Source organism: Chiloscyllium plagiosum, chromosome 7, assembly GCF_004010195.1.
Source record: "Chiloscyllium plagiosum isolate BGI_BamShark_2017 chromosome 7, ASM401019v2, whole genome shotgun sequence".
Lineage (NCBI taxonomy): Eukaryota > Metazoa > Chordata > Chondrichthyes > Orectolobiformes > Hemiscylliidae > Chiloscyllium > Chiloscyllium plagiosum.
This window is the reverse complement of record NC_057716.1, coordinates 61,739,588-61,758,738: the sequence shown is the minus strand read 5'-3', so window position 1 is coordinate 61,758,738 and position 19,151 is coordinate 61,739,588. Positions and strand designations below refer to the sequence as shown.

Here is a 19,151-nt window from a genome sequence, read left to right as displayed (position 1 = left end):
CAGGAAATATTTTGGAAAGGTGGCTTTAAAAAGGTCCCTCTTCGCAAATGCAAAGTGTCTAGTATCTTTTTCAGGCACAGATTCCAGAAACATTTAACAGTATGGTGACAGGCACACAATTGACATAAAATGTGGGTGCATATACCACCATCAAACATTGCTAAGTCACCCAAACCTCTCTATGACAAAAGACCCATTTTTTAAAGACCAATTATTTCACAGTGCTTTTTGTCAGCCTTCCTATCCAGTGGTCTCAGAAATTTTTAATCTTAATTTCTTACACTGTACTTTAAGCTCTTTTAACTCAACACATCTTACTGTATTCCACAGACTCTCATTCATGCAAAGTACCAAATTTCAAACTTACATCCTCCATGGCAGTATCCTCCCTTATATACCTTTATTCCATTACCTATCTCCGTCCACAGGAGAAAGTGGGGACTGTAGATGCTGGGGAGTCAGAATCGAAAGGTGTGGCTCTGGAATAGCACAGCAGGTCAGGCAGCATCCGAGGAGCAGGAGAGTCAATGAGTCAGGCATAAGCCATTCAATGAAGGGCTTATGCCTGAAATGTTGGCTGTCCTGCTCCTTGGATGCTGCCTGACCTGCTGTGCTTTTCCAGCTCCATATCTTCCTCCACACACAGTACTACGATGATAACTTTTGATGCATCTCCCTCCACTGACTCAATCTTACATGCCAAAGCCTTCAGCCTATCAACATTACTTCTTAATATCCCTTCACAAAATCCTTTGAATGAGAATGTAGTCTCTTTAGCATCTATTTATCAGATTCTGTGGGTACTGAGAGAGCTCTAAAATGGCTTTGGAAACTTTCACACAATTGTGGGACAAAATGCCATTGGATACAGGCATTTGCATGCATGCACACAGCGCACACATGGCAGAAGTATGCAGAACAAGCAGATCCTGAAATAAATCACACAGATTTGATGCCAATGGCACCATTCTGGAGCTCCACTCTCTAGATTTCCTCTCTTAACTTGCACAGTGAAATGCATAATTAGCAACATATTTGCCTGCCTAATTTCATCATTACTGAAAGGGATCATCAACCTTTTACAGTTTAGATGCTTAATGATCTCTTGCTTTGAATCAATGTGCTTAGTATTTTCAATAATCTTTTCATGTTTGTAAGTACAGGAGATGGTAATTTGGGCTGGTTGGCTGATAGAAAACAGGAGAGCATTATTTTTATTAGGTCATGGCATGTGACCATCACTGACAAGACCTGTAATTTTCCTTGAGAAAACTCTGGTGACCTGCTTGAACCACTGCAGCATATATCATTTCAGTACATCCACAGTACTCTTTGAAAATGATTTCCATTGCATTAATTGTCTGTGTTCTCCTTGATGTAAGGGTAACTGGTTGGGAAGTAATATCAAAGAAACCATGACAACTTGCTACAGTGCAACTTATGAACGGTGCACACTGTTGCTGCTGCAAGGCCCTGCTGAAGGGAATGAACGTTGAAGGTGATGGATGAGGTGCCAACCAAAATATCTGCCTTGTGTTGAATGGTGTTGAGTTTCTTTAATATTGTTGGATTGAAAAATTAACCAGGCAAGCAGGAAGTCTCCCATCATACACCTGATTTGTAAATAGTGACCAAGTCTTGGGAAGTCAGGAGGTGAGTTACTTACCTCAGAATTCCCAGTTGTGTTCTTGTAGCTATGGTAGTTTTATGGCCAGTCCAGTTAAGTTTCTGGTCAGTTCTAACTCCAGAATATTGGTGGTGAGGGTGAAGATATTGCCATTAAATGTTAAGTGGATGTGGTTATATTTTCTCCCATTGGAGATGGCCATTATATGACAATCATGTGTTTGCCAACTATTAACCCAAGCCCGAACGTTGCTCAGGTCCTGCTGTATATGCACACTGATTGCTTCAGCATCTGATGATTTGCAAATGGCAATGAACTTTGTGAGATCATCAGTAAACCTTCTTTCTTTTGGCCTTTCATTGGAGAAAATGTCGTTGGACGAGTAGTTGAAATGGTTAGCTCTTGGAACATATTCTAAAGAACTGCTGCAGTATCATCCTCAGCTGAGATGATTGGTGTTCAACAATTGCAATCAATATCCATTGAGTTAGGTATGACTTCAACCAGCTTCAAATTCGTCAACAGTTCCCTGTTCTCAATTTTGTTCAGGCCGATTTGTGCCACACTTCACCAAATGCTACCTTGATGTCAAGAGCAATAATATTCAGTATATCTCTTGCATGTATTTGCTTTGGCATGTGTCTACCAAAGCTATAATGAAGTCTGAAACCAAGTGGCTCTGGCTGTATCCAAGGTGAACATTGGTCGATAAGTAAACAATGAGTAAATGCTACTTCATGACCTTGTTAACAACATCTTCCTTCATTTTGCTGATGATCGTGACTGGACTCATGCTGGATTGGATTTGTGGTTAAGATATATTTGGGTAATTTTCCACATTTCCTGATATTTTAGCTTTACTAGAACAGCTTGGCTAAGGGTGTATGTAGGCCTGGAACACAACTGCAGTCAGGATGTTAATGAGGCCCAAAGGCTTTGCTGTGTTCAATGCATTCACCTATTATGCAATATTGAGTTGGCTGAAGACTACATTCTGCGATGCTGGAGATATTAAGAGAAATCCACTTGGTACATCTGGCTGAAGCTGGTTATAAATGTTTATTTTTGTATGTTAAATTGTTTTACTAGATTCCCCATCACTGAGGATGGAAATACTTCTGGATCTTCCTCTTTCAATTAGTAATTAATTCGGTCATCATGAGTCACATCACAGGACTACAGATTCTGATCTGATCTGTTGGACCACTTAATGCTGTCAATTCTGTTTTGCATCCACATAATAATGTGTTGTAACTTCACTAGATTGCTACCTCATTTTTAGGTGTGCCTGGAGCTTTTGCTGGCATGCTCTCCTTGAACAAGGCCAGAGCACTTCGAGTTGGAGGCTGAATGCTTCTTTTCCTGAGTCAAGACAGCAGGTTCACGCAGCCTGGAGCCACTGCCACTGCCCTGAGGTAGCTTCTCTGGACAACAGAATCCATCCATTTGCTGGATTGCTGTAGCACCCTGAAAACCTCTTTAAGACATTATAATCCACAGCCATGCAGGCAGCAAACTGCTGTTGCATGACAGTAGATTGTACCTCTTCTGCATAACTCAAACATTGAGTGGCTCCTGCTAGTTCTGTAATGGAAGCTACATCATCAGTCATATCATATTGTATCATGGTTGGTGTCACAAATCTGTGGATTTAGCTGACCACTGACAATGTGTAAAAGGCTTTGCCAAGGTGATATCATAATCCTCAATTCTCTGTGTTGTTGACTGAAAGCTTTCCAACAAAACTTTCAATGTACTGAGCATTTCATTATTCATAGACATCAAACATCTTCTGTCTGCTGCCCACTGAAGTGCTCATCTAAGTCTTCTGCAGCTGGAATCTTATGGGTGATCTCATTGTGCTTGAGACTAAGCTATTCATGCCCCCTACCATGGTTGCAGACCACTTATGCTCAGTATCTTACGACAGGCAAATTCAGCTCTCATTTTCCACTAAGAAACATCCGTGTCAGTTTCTGAACTGGTACAGGTGTGAATTAAAGTGATTGTGCTGTGTCTTCACCATTACTTTGTTTTTACTGTTCCTCTACTGCCTGGTCAGGTTGCACCCTTGGATATCTGAAATGAAAAGGACACAGAGGTAAGACTAGAGTAAAGAGAGAGACGGAAAATAAGAGGTGCATGATTGTATCACCTGCAGCTTGTCAACAAAAAGGAAATATGAGATGAGGCAGAAGTGAGATGAGAAAAAGAGAATTAAGTTCAAGGATATCATCTTCCTCAATGGTTTCAACCCCACTTCTGGCCACAGCCTCAGCATGAACATTCTTGTAATGGCCAGCATCATCTCCTCCATGGGGATTAGAGAATGAAGGAGCACCAATCCCTCACCGGTCAGCTCCTGCTGCTTTTCATTTGACATCACAATGTCCTGCAAGAGAAAAGGTAGTACTATAGCAATTCTGGTGTAATATATTTGGCTGATGTAGCTGCCATGGTGGAGGAATTGGCAGAGCACGTAGTCTTTGCAATACGGGTGTGAAACTTGCAGTATATGAACAAAGGAACAGAAATGGGTTATTCAACTAAATTGAGATTGATCGACAGGTTAACTCGATACATCTGCCCATAACCATAACTTGGTGAGGAAACATCATTAAGGCCTGAATTTTAATCCTTGAGGTGGAACACAGGAAAAAGGAAAATTCCTGGTTTATTCCACCTCCTCAGGACAAAGTACTAGATAACGTCAGGTTTTCAATCCAGCGAGAGGGGAAATAGTTGCTTTCAGGACTTGGGCAAACCAATTCGGCATAAGATTTAGAGATAGTGCTAGTGATGGGGATGGAGATGAGTTAAATAAGCAGATCTCATTATGAGATGCTATGGATCGTGACTCATCAAAAAATTGCTTCAACTCCATGCAAATTGTAGAGCAGCTGGTTGTATCTGATGACCTAACCGGGTTGGGGACGCAGGGGAGGACTCAAGACTCTTTGCCCATCTCAATCAAGTTATTTTTAATTGTAAGTCTCAGGCCACAATGCACCTCCACTTTAAATAGTACAGGCCAGTTTTAAGCATTGCGGGCAAGCTGTAAGTCATGGAATATTGATCTCCAGCAAAGCGCTGAGCTATTAAACAGCTCGGTCAGTACTGACTAAATGCAGAGGTCATTCAAATGATAGGCAGCAAGAAGCTGTCTTCATTTTAATAAATGGGCTTGAGTTAATTCTGCATTCCAATTCTTGTATTGCTCTACCTGTTTTTGAGTTCTATTCAATTTAGTCCCCATTGTCTTAGCTTCTCAGCCAAAAGATTATCTTCACTGTTTCTATTAAGCTCTAGCTTTACTTTATTTCACTTTTCCCTTAATTAAGTACCTTAGAATCATTATTCCTACGGTCCTACTTAAATACAATACATCCTGTTGTAATAAAACATTTTAAAACCTTTATGCTCATCTCCAGAAGTAATCAGAGGACAACCCTGGAAATTCAGTGAGAAATATATCCTTGAGTGTCTCCAAGACTAGTGTTATGGTTGTTGATATTCTATTCCTTGTCATGATATACACAATTGATGATGGACATAATTTTCAATCTGGTATCATTGTCAGTGAAATGGCCGACTCAACTATACTGTCGTGTAGGTGGAAACATTTTTAAATATCATTCTATATGTTCTTAGACACCAATCTAAAGCATATTAATATGCAGTAATAGTTCAAGTCATAGAGCCATAGAGATGTACAGCATGGAAACAGACCTTTCGGTCCAACACATCCATAGTGACCAGGTATCCCAATCCAATCTAGTCCCACCTGCCAGCACCCAGCCCATATCCCTCCAAACCCTTCCTATTCATATACCCATCCAGATGCCTTTTAAATGTTGCAAACGTACTAGCCTCTACCATTCCCTCTGACAGATCATTCCAGTTTTTCCTCCTTGACTATTTAATAAGTGTTAAAATAGTATCAACTATTTTAAATATAGCTATGATTCCACATATAAATTAGAAACACAATTTAAAGACTGAAAAGTAAAACACTACCCCTTTCATTTGCATCCTTTTAGTATATATTTGAAACCAGCCACTAGAATTTTACATCACTTTAATAGGTAGTCAGGCCCTCACAGCACCTCTCCATTCTCATTATAGCTCTATCTTTGAAAAGCAAGTATTTCACATGCTGTGTTGAGGCATGTTCTGCATAAGCTTCTCGCAACTTATAATGAGATTCCCATGGAATGTATATGCCATGAAATAGCAAAAATGTATCATGAAAAATCCAAATCCCATGGCCCTGTAGCCCCATTGTGAAAATGATACAATCACCGAGAGTGTTACACTTACAGAGTTTGGTGTATTGACTGGACTGCTCCTGCATAAATAAATCTCTAAAACAAATGATTTTTAGAATTTATATTTTATTATTTTGTACATTTCTTATTTCTTTTTTCTTACGTGTCACTATGTTGCAACACAGACAACGGACGACATATTAAAGGTAATATTTTCAACTAAGCTTGCATGCTCTTATTTAAGTTGTGTTACTTGAATGCATTTGTCTTGCTTATTAGTTGAAATAGAATTAGCTGTTGTTGCAAACTCAGAAAGGTCATGCAACTAATTCCAAATAGATAAATGCTAACTAATTTAAAACTGTTTGAGAATTTATGATTTTTCTAAATAGTTTCATCAATAATTATAATAATTTGAGTAAATATTATTCATCTTCCTGAAAGTTTATTTTAAAAAAATAAGATTGTATGTGAAAGCATTGTTATTTCAAATTGGTATCAAGGTGCTGAATTGAAAGATTTGTCTAACGTCAAATCATTCTGATAACTATGCAATTAAAATAAAACAGATTTGCAGGCAAAATTTAGCATATTCTGAGGTATCTCTGAGATTGCAATGTAATAAATTAATATCCAATTGCTTGAAGTACTTGAAATTCCTTTACACATAACTTTAGAAAATGAGTCAATTTTTTTAGACTGAACAAGTTAACACCATGGTTAAAATAGTGAAGAAAGGAATTTGGTCATTTACGTTATTTTGCAAAGTAATTTCATGCTTAATATTTTCTCTATCAATTGCACAGTACAAAGGAAACAAACAACTTATGGAATTAAAATGATTATTTAAAAATGGGAAACATTGTACCGAATTGCTGATGATTGTCCCCATCACAGTGAATAAATCAGAATTTGCTAACATAAAATGTAAACTGGCACATAAATTTGAGAATTATAATTTAGCTTGAGCAGAGAAAAAAATCTAAGATCAAAACAAAGATGTAGAAAACTGTATTCAATTTCTCTAGCATCTGTCTCTGTAGCGTAATGGGTTAGCATGTTCAGCTGTTAACTGGAAGATTTGTGGTTCAAAAGCACCCAAAGACAAAAGGTTTTATGAACAGCATGGTGGTTGAATGGTTCACACCGCTACCTCACAACACCAGGGACCTGAGTTCAATTCCAGCTTCAGGGGTGCGGAGTTTGTATGTTCTCCCTGTGTCTGTGTGGGTTTCCTCCGGGTGCTCCAGTTCCTCACACAGTCTAAAGATATACAGGTTAGGTGAATTGGCTATGCTAAATTGCTCATGGTGTTCAGGGATGTGTAGGTTAAGTGCATTAATCAGGGGTAAATGTAGAGTAATAAGGTAGGAGAATGGGTCTGGGTGGGTTACTCTTCAGAGGGTCGGTGTAGACTTGTTGGGCCAAATGGCCTATTTCCACACTGTAGGGATTCTATGATCTCTACAAGAAAGTTTGACAACAGCATTGCTTGAGGAACACTTAAATTAAATTGTATTACAGCTTTTGCTTGTCTGTTAGGAAACACTTCTTTTTAACCATCACAGAATTACTACTTGAAAGTTAGCCAACTATTTATTTTTAAATAAAACTTTTATTAATGCTGACTAACTTTCGCAAGTCCCAACTTGTATACCTTGTATGTCTAAATTCTCTCCAATTTTATGTACTTTGTTATGTAGGCAGTTTTTTAAATGTTATCAATTGTTTCCAGTGTGGCACATTTACTTTCAAACATGCAGTATGATGCTACCAAGTGGGCCATAGTTTTATTTTGTAATTATTTAATTCAAGATATATATTTACTATCCCAATGTGATATTAACTTTTTTAGAAGCAATATCTGACTTTTCCAGTTTTGCCCTGGTAATATGTTTCTGCACTGAGTCTGGCACTAATATTTGTTACTTCCATCAGAACTAAATGTGTAACCTTCTCCTGTGGAGAAGGAAATTTCAGTGTTTCATTTATTGTCTGCTTGCCGGATTTTGCAACTTCTGCAACTATTCTATTAGCTTGTGAGACTTTTTTGTGGACAGATGTAGTGGAAAAGATCATAGAGATCTCCAGATGCTCAGAGCTCAAACTGGACATACACATTGGACCCCCTTGAAATTCCAGTGCACTGACTCCACTGGAATTGACTGCAAAACTTAACTTTCAGGGGTAATTTACAAGTTCCTTGTGATCCCGCTCAAATCTTTCAGACTTTAAGTTTGAAATGGACAGATGACAGACATCTGACTTACTTACCTGCATAGTTACCCAAGAAATTTTAGAGATATTAAAATCATGTCAAACTCTGGGGTATCTATACAACTAACTGATAACACTGCTCCCCACCATTACATCTAATCCCTCACTTGTGACCTACCACTGACATAGAAACATGAAAACATTGAAGATAGGAGCAGGAATAAGGCATTGGCCCCTCAAGCCTGCTGTATCTTTCAATATGATCATGGCTGATCATCAAGCTCAATACCCTGGTCCTGCCTTCACCCCATATCTCTTGATCCCTTAGCCACAAAAGCTATATCTGCCTTCTTATTTCAAACATAATGTTTTGGCTGCAACCACTTTCTGTAGTAGACAATGTCATAGGCTCACCATTCCCTGGGTGAAGAAACTTCTCTTCATCTCGCCCAAAAAAAACCTTTATCCCTTATCCATAAACTAATCCATTAACTTTTTTTAGTTCTGGACTTTCCATATCCTTCCTAAGTCTAACCTGTCTAGTCTTGCTGGAATTTTATAGATTTCTAGGAGAACCCACCTCATTCTTCTAAGCTCTAGTAAATACAATCCTAACTGACTCAATCTCTCCTCATACGCCAGCCCTACCATCCAAAGCATCAATCTGGAAAATCTTCGCTGCATTCCCTCTATAAAAAGAACATCCTTCCTCAGATAAGGAGACCAAAACTGCTCCCATTATTCCAGGTGTGACCCCCGTCGATGCCCTGCATAATAGCAACAAGGCATCCTTGTTCCTGTACTCAAATCCTCTCACTATGTCTAACAAAAAGGTTGCCTTCTTTATCTGCCTGCTTACTTTCAGTGACTGGTGCACAAGTACACCCAGTTTACATTGAACATTCCCCACTCTCAATTTACAGCCATTGAAATAGCAATCTGCATTCATATTTTTGCTACCAAAGTGGATAACCTCACATTTATCCACATTATACTGCATCAGCATTGCATTTTCTCACTCACTCAGCCTGTCTGAATCATACTACAACCTTCCTGCATCCTTCTTACTGCTCACCCTTCCACCTAGCTTTGTTTTCTGCAAATGTATGAGCTATTACATTTAGTTCCCTCATCTAAAACATTAACATATAATGTGAATGACTCGGATCCTAGTACCAGTTCCTGTGATACACCACTAGTTATTGCCTGCCATTCATAAAAAGACTGATTTATTCCTACTCTTTGTTCCTGTCTGCTAACCAACTTTCTATTAATCTCAATACACTAGCCCCAAGCCAATGCTCTTGAATTTTATACATTAATCTTTTATGTGTGACTTGGTTAAAAGCCTTCTGAAAGTCCAAATAAACCACATCCACTTCCTCCCCCACTTCCTCTACTGTTTACATCATCAAAGAACTCCAGTAGATTTGTCAAGCATGATTTCCTTTATGTAAATCCATGCTGACTGTGCCTGGTTCTGTCATTGTTTCCTAAATGCTATGCTATGAAATCCTTGGTAATATAGCATCTTCCTCACTAAGGATGTCAGACTCACTGGTCTGTAATTCCCTGTTCTTGTCTACCTCCCTTTTTATACCGTGGGGTAGCATTAGCTACCCTCCAATCTGTAGATACTGCTTCAGGGTCTAAAGAATCTTGGAAGATGACCACCAATCTATTGTTTCTAGGGCCACTTCCTTAAGTACGCTGGGATGTAGATTATCAAGTCCTTGGGATTTATCAGCTTTCAATCCTATCAATTTCTCCAACATCATTTCTCTATTAATATAGATTTGCTTCAGTTCCTTCTTCTCACTAAACCCTGTGTTCCCTATCATTACTGGTAAATTATCTGTGTCCTCCTTTGTGAAGGCAGAAGTGAAGTATGAATTTAATTCATCGGTCATTTCTTTGTTCCCCATTATAATTCCCCCGTTTCTGACTATAAGGGACCTACATTAGTTTTCACCAATCTTTTCCTTTACATACCTATAACACTTTTTACAGTTAGTTCATATCGTTCCTGCAAGCCTACTGTCACACTCACTGACCCTTTAACTCCTTTGATGATCTGAACCCACAATCCTCCAACTCCCCCACAACTCTCCAACTCTTCCCCAAATCCCAAGTTTCCAACCTTCTGATCCCTCCTGACAGTACCCATCCATCCTCAACCCTCAACATTCCTGAAACACTCTTCCCAATGTGACCCTACAACTCATCCACCCTAGCCACTCAACCACACAGCCAGTCCACATAGTTGGCAACCTATGCTCCATCTACAACTGTTCCACCTACCATATCGTCACCCTCCCACTCTACCGCCATTCTACCAGATTACCATCCTATCCACTCTATCCAATTAACTCATTGGTACTCATACATTAACACCGTAAAATAATACTTAAATGTCCAGAAATGTCTCTGTTTTTTTCATGGATGTTACAAAAGCGATGGGAGGCATATGTCTTTAATGAAGCTCCACTACTCATTGCCACTCATGGCATTTATGTAAGTATTTTAATTTTACCATCAAAATGACCACTCAATTCTCTTTCATACTGCTAGACAGAATAAAAGAGACTTTCATGAGGCTTCTGAACTGAATTCAAAGTAATTTGTTTATTGTAACATGAAACCTAATTCTTAAAACAAGTGGCAAACACTAGTTAACATTTTAGCTATAATCCATAGTTAGAAATATATCCCCTTAACCCAAAATAGACACACTCATTCAACACAAAAAGACAACAGATTCTGCAGAGACAATTTGTTTTTTTAAGAAAAACCTGATGGCCTGAAAAGAAAGGCTAGAATTAGATGAATTCTCACAGTCTGCCAGATTTCTTGTCAACATAATGAAATTGCTGAAAGCTTTAGATTGATGGAGTATCTTCAGTTGGATTGAAGTGAAGGTGGACACACGTCTAGAGTAGGTGACCAGAGTTCAGCAGTTTCGGGGTTTATAAGATAGTAAGAAATGCTGATAATTGGAATCTGTACTAGATTCCCAGAAGAAGAGAGAAAATTGCAGCTTCTGAGGTTCCTTTCCTTACTGACTCCCTAGATCCTGGAAAACAGAAATCAAGTCCATCAAGGGCTGCTGGGTAACAATCAACACAAAGGCCCACGAGAGGCTTTTTCAAAAATCAGATTTCCAACAATTAAAGGCCATAAATCTGATCTCTTATCTCCCTAAAAAGCTTTGCTTGTCTTTTATTCCCAGTGTCATTTGTTTTTTAGAACACAACAAATAATGCACACATTAAACTGTTGAGATAATTTCCAAGAAACCATATATAAGAAAGTGGTTAAACAGTTCCAGGTCTTCAGGTGTTTCACATAGTCCATAAGTATCAGTATGTACTCCCAACATGAATGAAGGTTAACCATTGATTGATTGATTGATTCACGTACATCAAAGTACAGTGAAAAGCTTTATTTATGAGCAATACAGGCAGATCACAGTAAACAAGGATGTACATATGTTGTAAAAGAAAATGCCCAGAGGCATGCAGGATACATTGTACAGGGTGTACACTAGATGAGATCAATGTTAACAAGATCAACATTATTTGATGCTGAAGAGTTCATTCATCAGTCTAATAATGGCTGGGAAGAAGTTGTTCCTGAACCTACCTGTGCATGTGTTCAGGCTTCAGTATCTTCTGCCTTACGGAAGAGGGTCAGAGGCTTTGATGATGTTTGCAGCTTTTGCGGTAGTGAGCTGTACAAATGGAGTCCATGGATTGAAGGTTGAATTCCATGATGGTCTGGGCTGTGCACACCACCTTCTGTAGTTTTCTTTATTGGTCTTGGCTGTTATGCACCTGGACAGTATTCTGTCAATGGTGCAACCATGGAAGTTGGTGAGGGTTCTTATGGACATGCCAAATTTCCTGAGCCACCTGAGGAACAAGAGGCATTTTTTTTTGCCTTCTTGATCCGTGACAAGTCCAGGACAGGTTGTCGGTTGTCATTACTCCCAGGAACTTAACGCTCTCCACTCTCTGAAGCTCAGCTCCATTAATGTAGATGGGGGCATGTTGTCCTCCTTTTTTTCTGAAGTCAGTTTTGCTGACATTGAGATAGAGGTTGTTCTCACTGCACCACATCATCAAGCCCTCTGTCTCGTTTCTGTATTTTGACTCATCGTTGTTAGATATCCGCTCTACTACCATGGTGTCATTAGTGAACTTGTAGATGGCGTTCCAAGATGGCATTTGGAATTTGGCAACACTGTTGTGGGGGGAGCTGAGGATGCATCCTTGGGAGGGGCCAGTGTTGAGTGTTATTGTGGAGGAGGTGCAGTTACCTGTCTTCCCTGATTGTGGTCAGAAAGCTGAGGATCCAGTTGCAGAGGGCAGAGCCAAGACCAAGGTCACAGTGTTTTCAGATCAGTCTGGAGGGGATAATAATGTTGAAGGCGGAACAGTAGTCAATGAGCACAAATCTGATGTGGGTGTCCTTGTTGTCCAGATGTTCCGGGGATGAGTGCAGAGCTAGGAATATGGCATCCGCTGTGGAGCTGTTATGTCGGTAGTCAAATTGCAGGTGATTGAGGTTGGGAGACTGGAGTTGATGCGGGCCATGACCGGTCACTCAAAGCACTTCATGATTATTAAGGTAGTCGTGAAGGCACAATGCATGTGCTTTCTTAGGTACCAGGATGATGATGGCCTTCTTGAAGCAGGTAGGGACTTCAGCTTGAGGGAAGGAGAGGTTGAAGATGTCAGTGAATATCTCCGCCAGTCAAAGACTCTGTCTAGGCCCATCGCTTTCCTTGGGTTGCCTCTCAGGAAGACCAATCTGATGTCTGCAACAGTGGTCGAGGGAACAGGTGTGGCTGGAGTTGTCAGGGTAGGTGACACCACGTTACTGGCATTCTGCTCAAACTGAGCATAGAAAGCATTGAACGCACCAGGAAGAGAGGTGTTTTTGTCTGCTATCTTGCTCAGTTTCATTTTGTCCCCCTTTATGTTGTTTAGGCATTGCTATAGGTGGCGGGAGTCTGGTAGGTTTGGACCTCTAAGTTAGTCTGGTACTGCCTCTTGGGATCTCTGATGGCTTTGCAGAGGTCATATTTAGATTTCCTGTATTGGTCTGGGTCATCCAACTTGTATGCTGCACTCCTGGCCTTCAGGAGGGAATGAATTGCATGGTTCATCTAAGATTTATGGTTGGGGAACGCACAGATTGACTTCTTTGGTACACAGTCCTCCACACATTTGCTAATGAAGTCCATTGCGGTAGTGGCATTCTCATCTAGATTTTCTGCTGAGGACTTGAATATAGTCCAGTCCACCAATTCCAAGCAGTCCTGGAGACAGTCTTCCACAGCCTATGACCAGCATTGTACTTCTTTTTGTGAAGGGTCCTCCAGTTTTAGCTTCTGCTTGTAAACTGGCAGGAGAAACACCACTGTGTTCTGATTTTCTAAATTGTGGACAGGGGATGGAGAGGCATGTCTCTCTGATTGTTGTGTAGCTGTGGTCCAGAATGTTTGGTCCTCTAGTGGAGCAGGAATTGTGTTTGGTGGTATTTTGGCAGCACCCTTTTGAGGTTGGCTTGGTTGAAGTCACTGGCCATAATGATGAGGGGCTTGGGGAATTTCATCTCTACAGATTTACAGTGGTGGTGTAAATCATGTCTACGGCATTCTCCACATCTGCATGAGGAGGTATGTAGACTGCTGTCAGGAAGGTGGAGGTGAACTCTCACGGTAAGTAGTAGGGATGGCATTTTCCCATTAAGGGAACAATGGCTTGCCAGAATGCATTAGCTAGTTCAGTAAAAGGGACATGCCTTGCTGAACTTGCACTGCACAGAAGGACTCAGTTGAAAGACTGCTTTATATTTCTGAAGAAGCTGAATTTAGATATACAGATAGAAATGTGGAATTCCATTTTTGGGTAAAAATATAGGAATGGAGTAGCAATCCAATAATGATTGCCACATTTGGAATATTCAGCCAATGACTTACTGTTCACACACCAATCGCTACCCATTGGCTGGACCAGATCATTTGTGAATATTGGGTGAGAGTCTGCTCAGATTTAGCCTTGTTAAGACCAGTGAGATGCATCCTCCAGAGTCTACACAAGCAGAATAGAGATACTCAGGGATTGAAACTATACTTCAGAAGATATCTGTGCCTTTTAAGAACTTAGGGATGAAATTTAGATTAATGTAGTTCCATCATCACATTTTTAAAGTCAGTTAGAGGTGGACGTTAAATGTTAGTCTTGGCCACATCTTGAAAATTTGACAGAAAAAAGCATTTATTAAAATTCTTCCTCGAGACTGAGAGGTTATAATCAGTAAATAAGTTGTTCATAATCACTAACACTTTTTAGTATGGACCTGTGTGCTCTTTGTGCTGATCCTGAGCAATACCTTCCTGCCCCAGTATTCAACAGATGGGAGAATTTTGCCTTTAACACAGCATAGCCTAGCAAACATTAACATGATTTCCAATCTCATCTGTCTAGTGCAAATCTGAGCAGATTAGCCATCCGCTCTATGTCCCACTTTTACTTTTTTATTATTAAACAGGCTATTGATCTAAGTCCCTTAGTTTCAAAAGGATCCCCATAATTACCAGTTGAGAGGCTGAGATCTTATTTAGTTTACTGTCAGTCTACAGTGGTTTCATTTATGATGAAAAATATTGTTGAGTGTCTTACTTAAGTATACAAAGATGTAGGTGTGGATATTACTTTTTCACAATATGTTACAACCTCATCAAACTATTACAAAATGTGATTGATGAACCATATTAAGTCATTGCTACATTTTGTTTTATAGGAGACTTCTTACAGCTTTCCATCTGTGTATCTTTCTAATAATAGTTTCCTGTTCTTGGATGGCAAGGGGGTATGCTTACTCTAATTTTCAAATAATATGCATACATCTGGATCACATACTGCATCCCATTAAGTATATTTTCTGAGTTATTAAAAGAATAATTATTTAATTTAAATAATGTATTTTGTTTGTAACTTCTGCCAGTGACATTTCAACATAATCATCCATTTGTAAATTAAAAAATCAAAACACAAAGATAGAGCTTCAAACTTTTTGAGAGGTTTGTTCTCATAACTGTGGACTGAAAATGATGAGATAATATTTAAAACATCATGAACCCCCATTATCTTTTTCCTCTTGCACTTTTACACTAGTAAAATGTTGTTGTACATATTCATCTGCGCAGTATCCTCCACATGACATCTATAACATTTCCCTGATCATAATGTGGACCATTATATTGAATATATCTGTTTAGGCCTGCATTCTTCCAAGCAGATAATGTCTGTTATTGTGATTTCTATATAAAGTGGAGCAACTCATTCATTGCTGAAAACTTGGTTAAAACAGTCACTGTTTTTGTGGCATCGATGTCTGAAATCATGGTTACGTATCTGTCAAGATCTCTCAGCCCCTTCATTACATTTTAATGTATTTATGCAGCAACATTTAAAATAATAACTGCATATGAATAGTTTACTGGGTCAGTGTTTTTGAAGGAAAAGACTAATCAAATTACATTTATTTAATTTTTGCGTCAGCAGTTATAATCCCCATTCTAAATTCTGCTTATCTCACCAGCTGTGAAGAAGATATTAACTTGTCAGATCAAAATGATATCAGCAAGTGCAAGCATTAGGTGCTCTAGGTCATTGCCTGTGACGTGGACAGAAATTAATGGCCATTGTTGTGGAAGCATCATAACAAAATTGAACCCAGTGAATTACTTAAGAGTTTGATATGTAACATGTTTTTTAATTTGAAAGATCATGTGATGACAAGCCTGTAATTTTAATTGAAAAATGTGACTGTTGGTATAGTACAACTGAAAAACGCTGCTAAATTCTAGAATCTAAACAGATTTAACAGAAAACTGGCACTGAGAGATTTTTCACTGTCATGTTGTTGGCTGAAGTGATGGTGTCACAGTTGATCACCGTATCTTGCCTTGATGATTAGGTGCTGAAAGCACAAATAGACCCAAATGTGATACATCATTACACAAATAGAATATTATTCCTGTGTTGAAGTTAACTTCTCATTCATTTTATAGCAACTGAAGAGATGGATTATTTCAAAGGCTAAAAGATTATTAAAATGTTGAAGATGAGAAATACAGTTATATTGAAAGACAGCATTTTATTGGCATTTGCTGTATTCTAAGTTATGAATGGGCAAAGTCTGTTTTTTATAAGAAACATTGGAAAGTATTTTTAAAAATTCACAATATTTATGACTATAGTGTTTTTATTGTTCCTTCCTCACTATTTCAGCTTATTAAATCATTCTTTTTCTTTGAAATTAATTGTTAGACCCAACTTGAAAATTCAGCTTTCTAGCGCCTCTCTGTTTTCCAGGCATTATCCAGCCACTAATATTCCAATCTGATGGCAAGGACAAACAAACACATTTTTAGTTTTAATCACACTATTCCAAAATATTGGATTAGATAGATGTGCTACAGTAAGAGAATTAGTTAAAGGGGAAGGTGTAAAAAACATTTTCAATGATAAATTTAAATATTCTGTCATTCATTCACTAAGTGCTAATTGTTAGGAAGGCACCTTACTAGCATTATATTAAACACTTAGCTAAGTTGTTGGTTTCTAATTTCAAGCATCATATAGATAGAATCATGGAATCCCCATAGTGTGGAAACAGGCCATTTGGCCTAACAAGTCCACACCAAACCTCCGAAGTGTATCCCATCCAGACCCATGTCCCTATCCTATTACTCTACATTTCCCTGACTGAAGCACCTAATCTACACATCCCTGAACACTATGAACAATTTAGCATAGCCAATTCACCTAACCTGCTCATCTTTGGACTGTGGAAGGAAAACGGAGCACCCGGAGGAAACCCTGATAGACACAGGGAGAAAGTGCAAACTCCACACAGACAATCGCCCGAGGCTAGAATTAAACCCAGGTCCCTGGCCCTGTGAGGCAACAGTGCTAACCACTAAGCCACCCACCGCTAGCTATGGGCAATTTCTATTGTACTTTATTGCACTGGTGTAATCATATTGTGTGAACAGAAAAAGATTTTACTGGTTTTGTATTATTGTTGGCTGACGCCTAAAATAGTGTGGGGTTAACAGCAATAGCAGTGCAATAAGGCCTTTAACTGAGCCTTAATTGTCTGGTTAAGACCTCAATTTTCACGGGATAGAATTGCCAGTTAGGGGCGTTGGTGTCACAGTCTTTAATTGGGTGAAGGTGGGAGTATTAGGGGGTTCTGCTGCTGGCTCACCATGGGAAATAGCATTAATTTCCATCAATAGGTGCCATAAATACCTCCCTTACCCTGCAACATGAAATGGACAGAGGTATTACAGAGAAAGGCAAGTTGCTCTCAGGAGGAGGCAAAAGGAAATACAGGCCCTACAACTGAAAACCACATTCATCCAGGGCCTTCAATAAAGTGGCCACTAACACACATCTTGAATACCTGTCATCCCACCATCAATTCCATGCAGTGTTTCCAACAGGACATAGCCCTCCTTAAGCCTATTTATTCTGCTCCCTGTGATGTACCAGACCAGAGTTGGTTGTTGGGGTGGAATGTCTGTCAGGCTTGATGCATGATGGCAGCAACAACAGTGAAAACACAAAGGTCAGTGTCAAGACGGGGGCAATGGCTGGAGGTTTAGCAAAGATTAGGGGTAAGAGTGGGCCAAGATTAAAGTAGAGACCGGAGCTGGGACTGGGACTGGGCCTGGGATAGTGATTAAAGCAGAGATTTGGACAAAGATTATTGTATATGGTACTGTTTTGAAAGGGTTGATGTTGGAAAATGTATGAAGCTCTGTCCAATATGATGTCATACAGTCTCTTCGGCATGAAAAAAGGAGTCCAGCTCTTGACTCAGATGTGCCACCGTCATCTCCTGATAGTCTTACGTATGATGTCTAACAATCCAATATAACTTGCTTCTTTTGCTATCACACAATAAACCACATAGAGTCATAGAGTCATAGAGAGGTACAGCATGGAAACAGACACTTCGGTCCAACCTGTCCATGCCGACCAGATATCCCAACCCAATCTAGTCCCACCTGCCAGCACTCGGTTCATATCCCTCCAAACCCTTCCTATTCATATACCCATCCAAATGCCTCTTAAATGTTGCAATTGTACCAGCCTCCACCACATCCTCCAGCAGCTCATTTCATACACGTACCACCCTCTGCCTGAAAAAGTTGCACCTTAGCTTTCTTTTATATCTTTCCCCTCTTCCCTAAACCTATGTCCTCTAGTTCTGGACTCCCCGACCCCAGGGAAAAGACTTTGTCTATTTATCCAAACCTTGCCCCTCATAATTTTGTAAACCTCCATAAGGTAACCCCTCAGCATCCGACGCTCCAGGGAAAACAGCCCCAGCCTATTCAGCCTCTCCCTGTAGCTCAAATCCTCCAACCTTGGCAACATCCTCGTAAATCTTTTCTGAACCCTTTCAAGTATCACAACATCTTTCCGATAGGAAGGAGACCAGAATTGCATGCAATATTCCAGCAGTGGCCTAACCAATGTCCTGTACAGCCGCAACATGACTCCCAACTTCTGTACTCAATATTCTGACCAATACAGGAAAGCATACCAAATGCCTTCTTCACTATCCTATCTACCTGCAACTCCTCTTTCAAGGAGCTATGAACCTGCACTCCAAGGTCTCTTTGTTCAGCAACACTCCCGAGGACCTTACCATTAAGTGTATAAGTCCTGCTAAGATTTGCTTTCCCAAAATGTAGCACCTTGTATTTATCTGAATTAAACTCCATCTGCCACTTCTCAGCCCATTGGCCTATCTGGCCAAATCCTGTTGTAATCGGAGGTAACCCTCTTTGTTGTCCACCACACCTCCAATTTTGGTGTCATCTGCAAACTTACTAACTGTACGTCTTATGCTCGCATCCAAATCATTTATGTAAATGACAAAAAGTAGAGGGCCCAGCACCGATCCTTGTGGCACTCCACTGGTCACAGGCCTCCAGTCTGAAAAACAAC

General features: G+C 39.7%; 1 protein-coding gene and 1 long non-coding RNA gene across 5 annotated transcripts in view; one reads left to right on the top strand and one right to left on the bottom strand.

Moving 5' to 3' along the window:
* The window catches only part of LOC122551638 (potassium voltage-gated channel subfamily H member 7-like), a 461,508-nt gene that overhangs the window by 264,630 nt on the left and 177,727 nt on the right, over positions 1–19,151 (top strand). For 3 of the 4 annotated variants that reach the window (XM_043693877.1, XM_043693875.1, XM_043693878.1), the window contains one exon: positions 6,081–6,101. The exons of the other annotated variant lie outside the window; for it this stretch is intronic. In XM_043693877.1, the coding sequence (XP_043549812.1) occupies positions 6,081–6,101 (21 nt within the window). The remainder of the gene's footprint in view (positions 1–6,080; positions 6,102–19,151) is intronic. 4 annotated transcript variants of the gene reach the window in all.
* LOC122551639 overlaps positions 2,449–19,151 on the bottom strand; it is a 58,162-nt gene continuing 41,459 nt past the window's right edge. The window contains exon 3 of the long non-coding RNA XR_006312152.1: positions 2,449–3,706. This is a non-coding gene — a long non-coding RNA (uncharacterized LOC122551639). The remainder of the gene's footprint in view (positions 3,707–19,151) is intronic.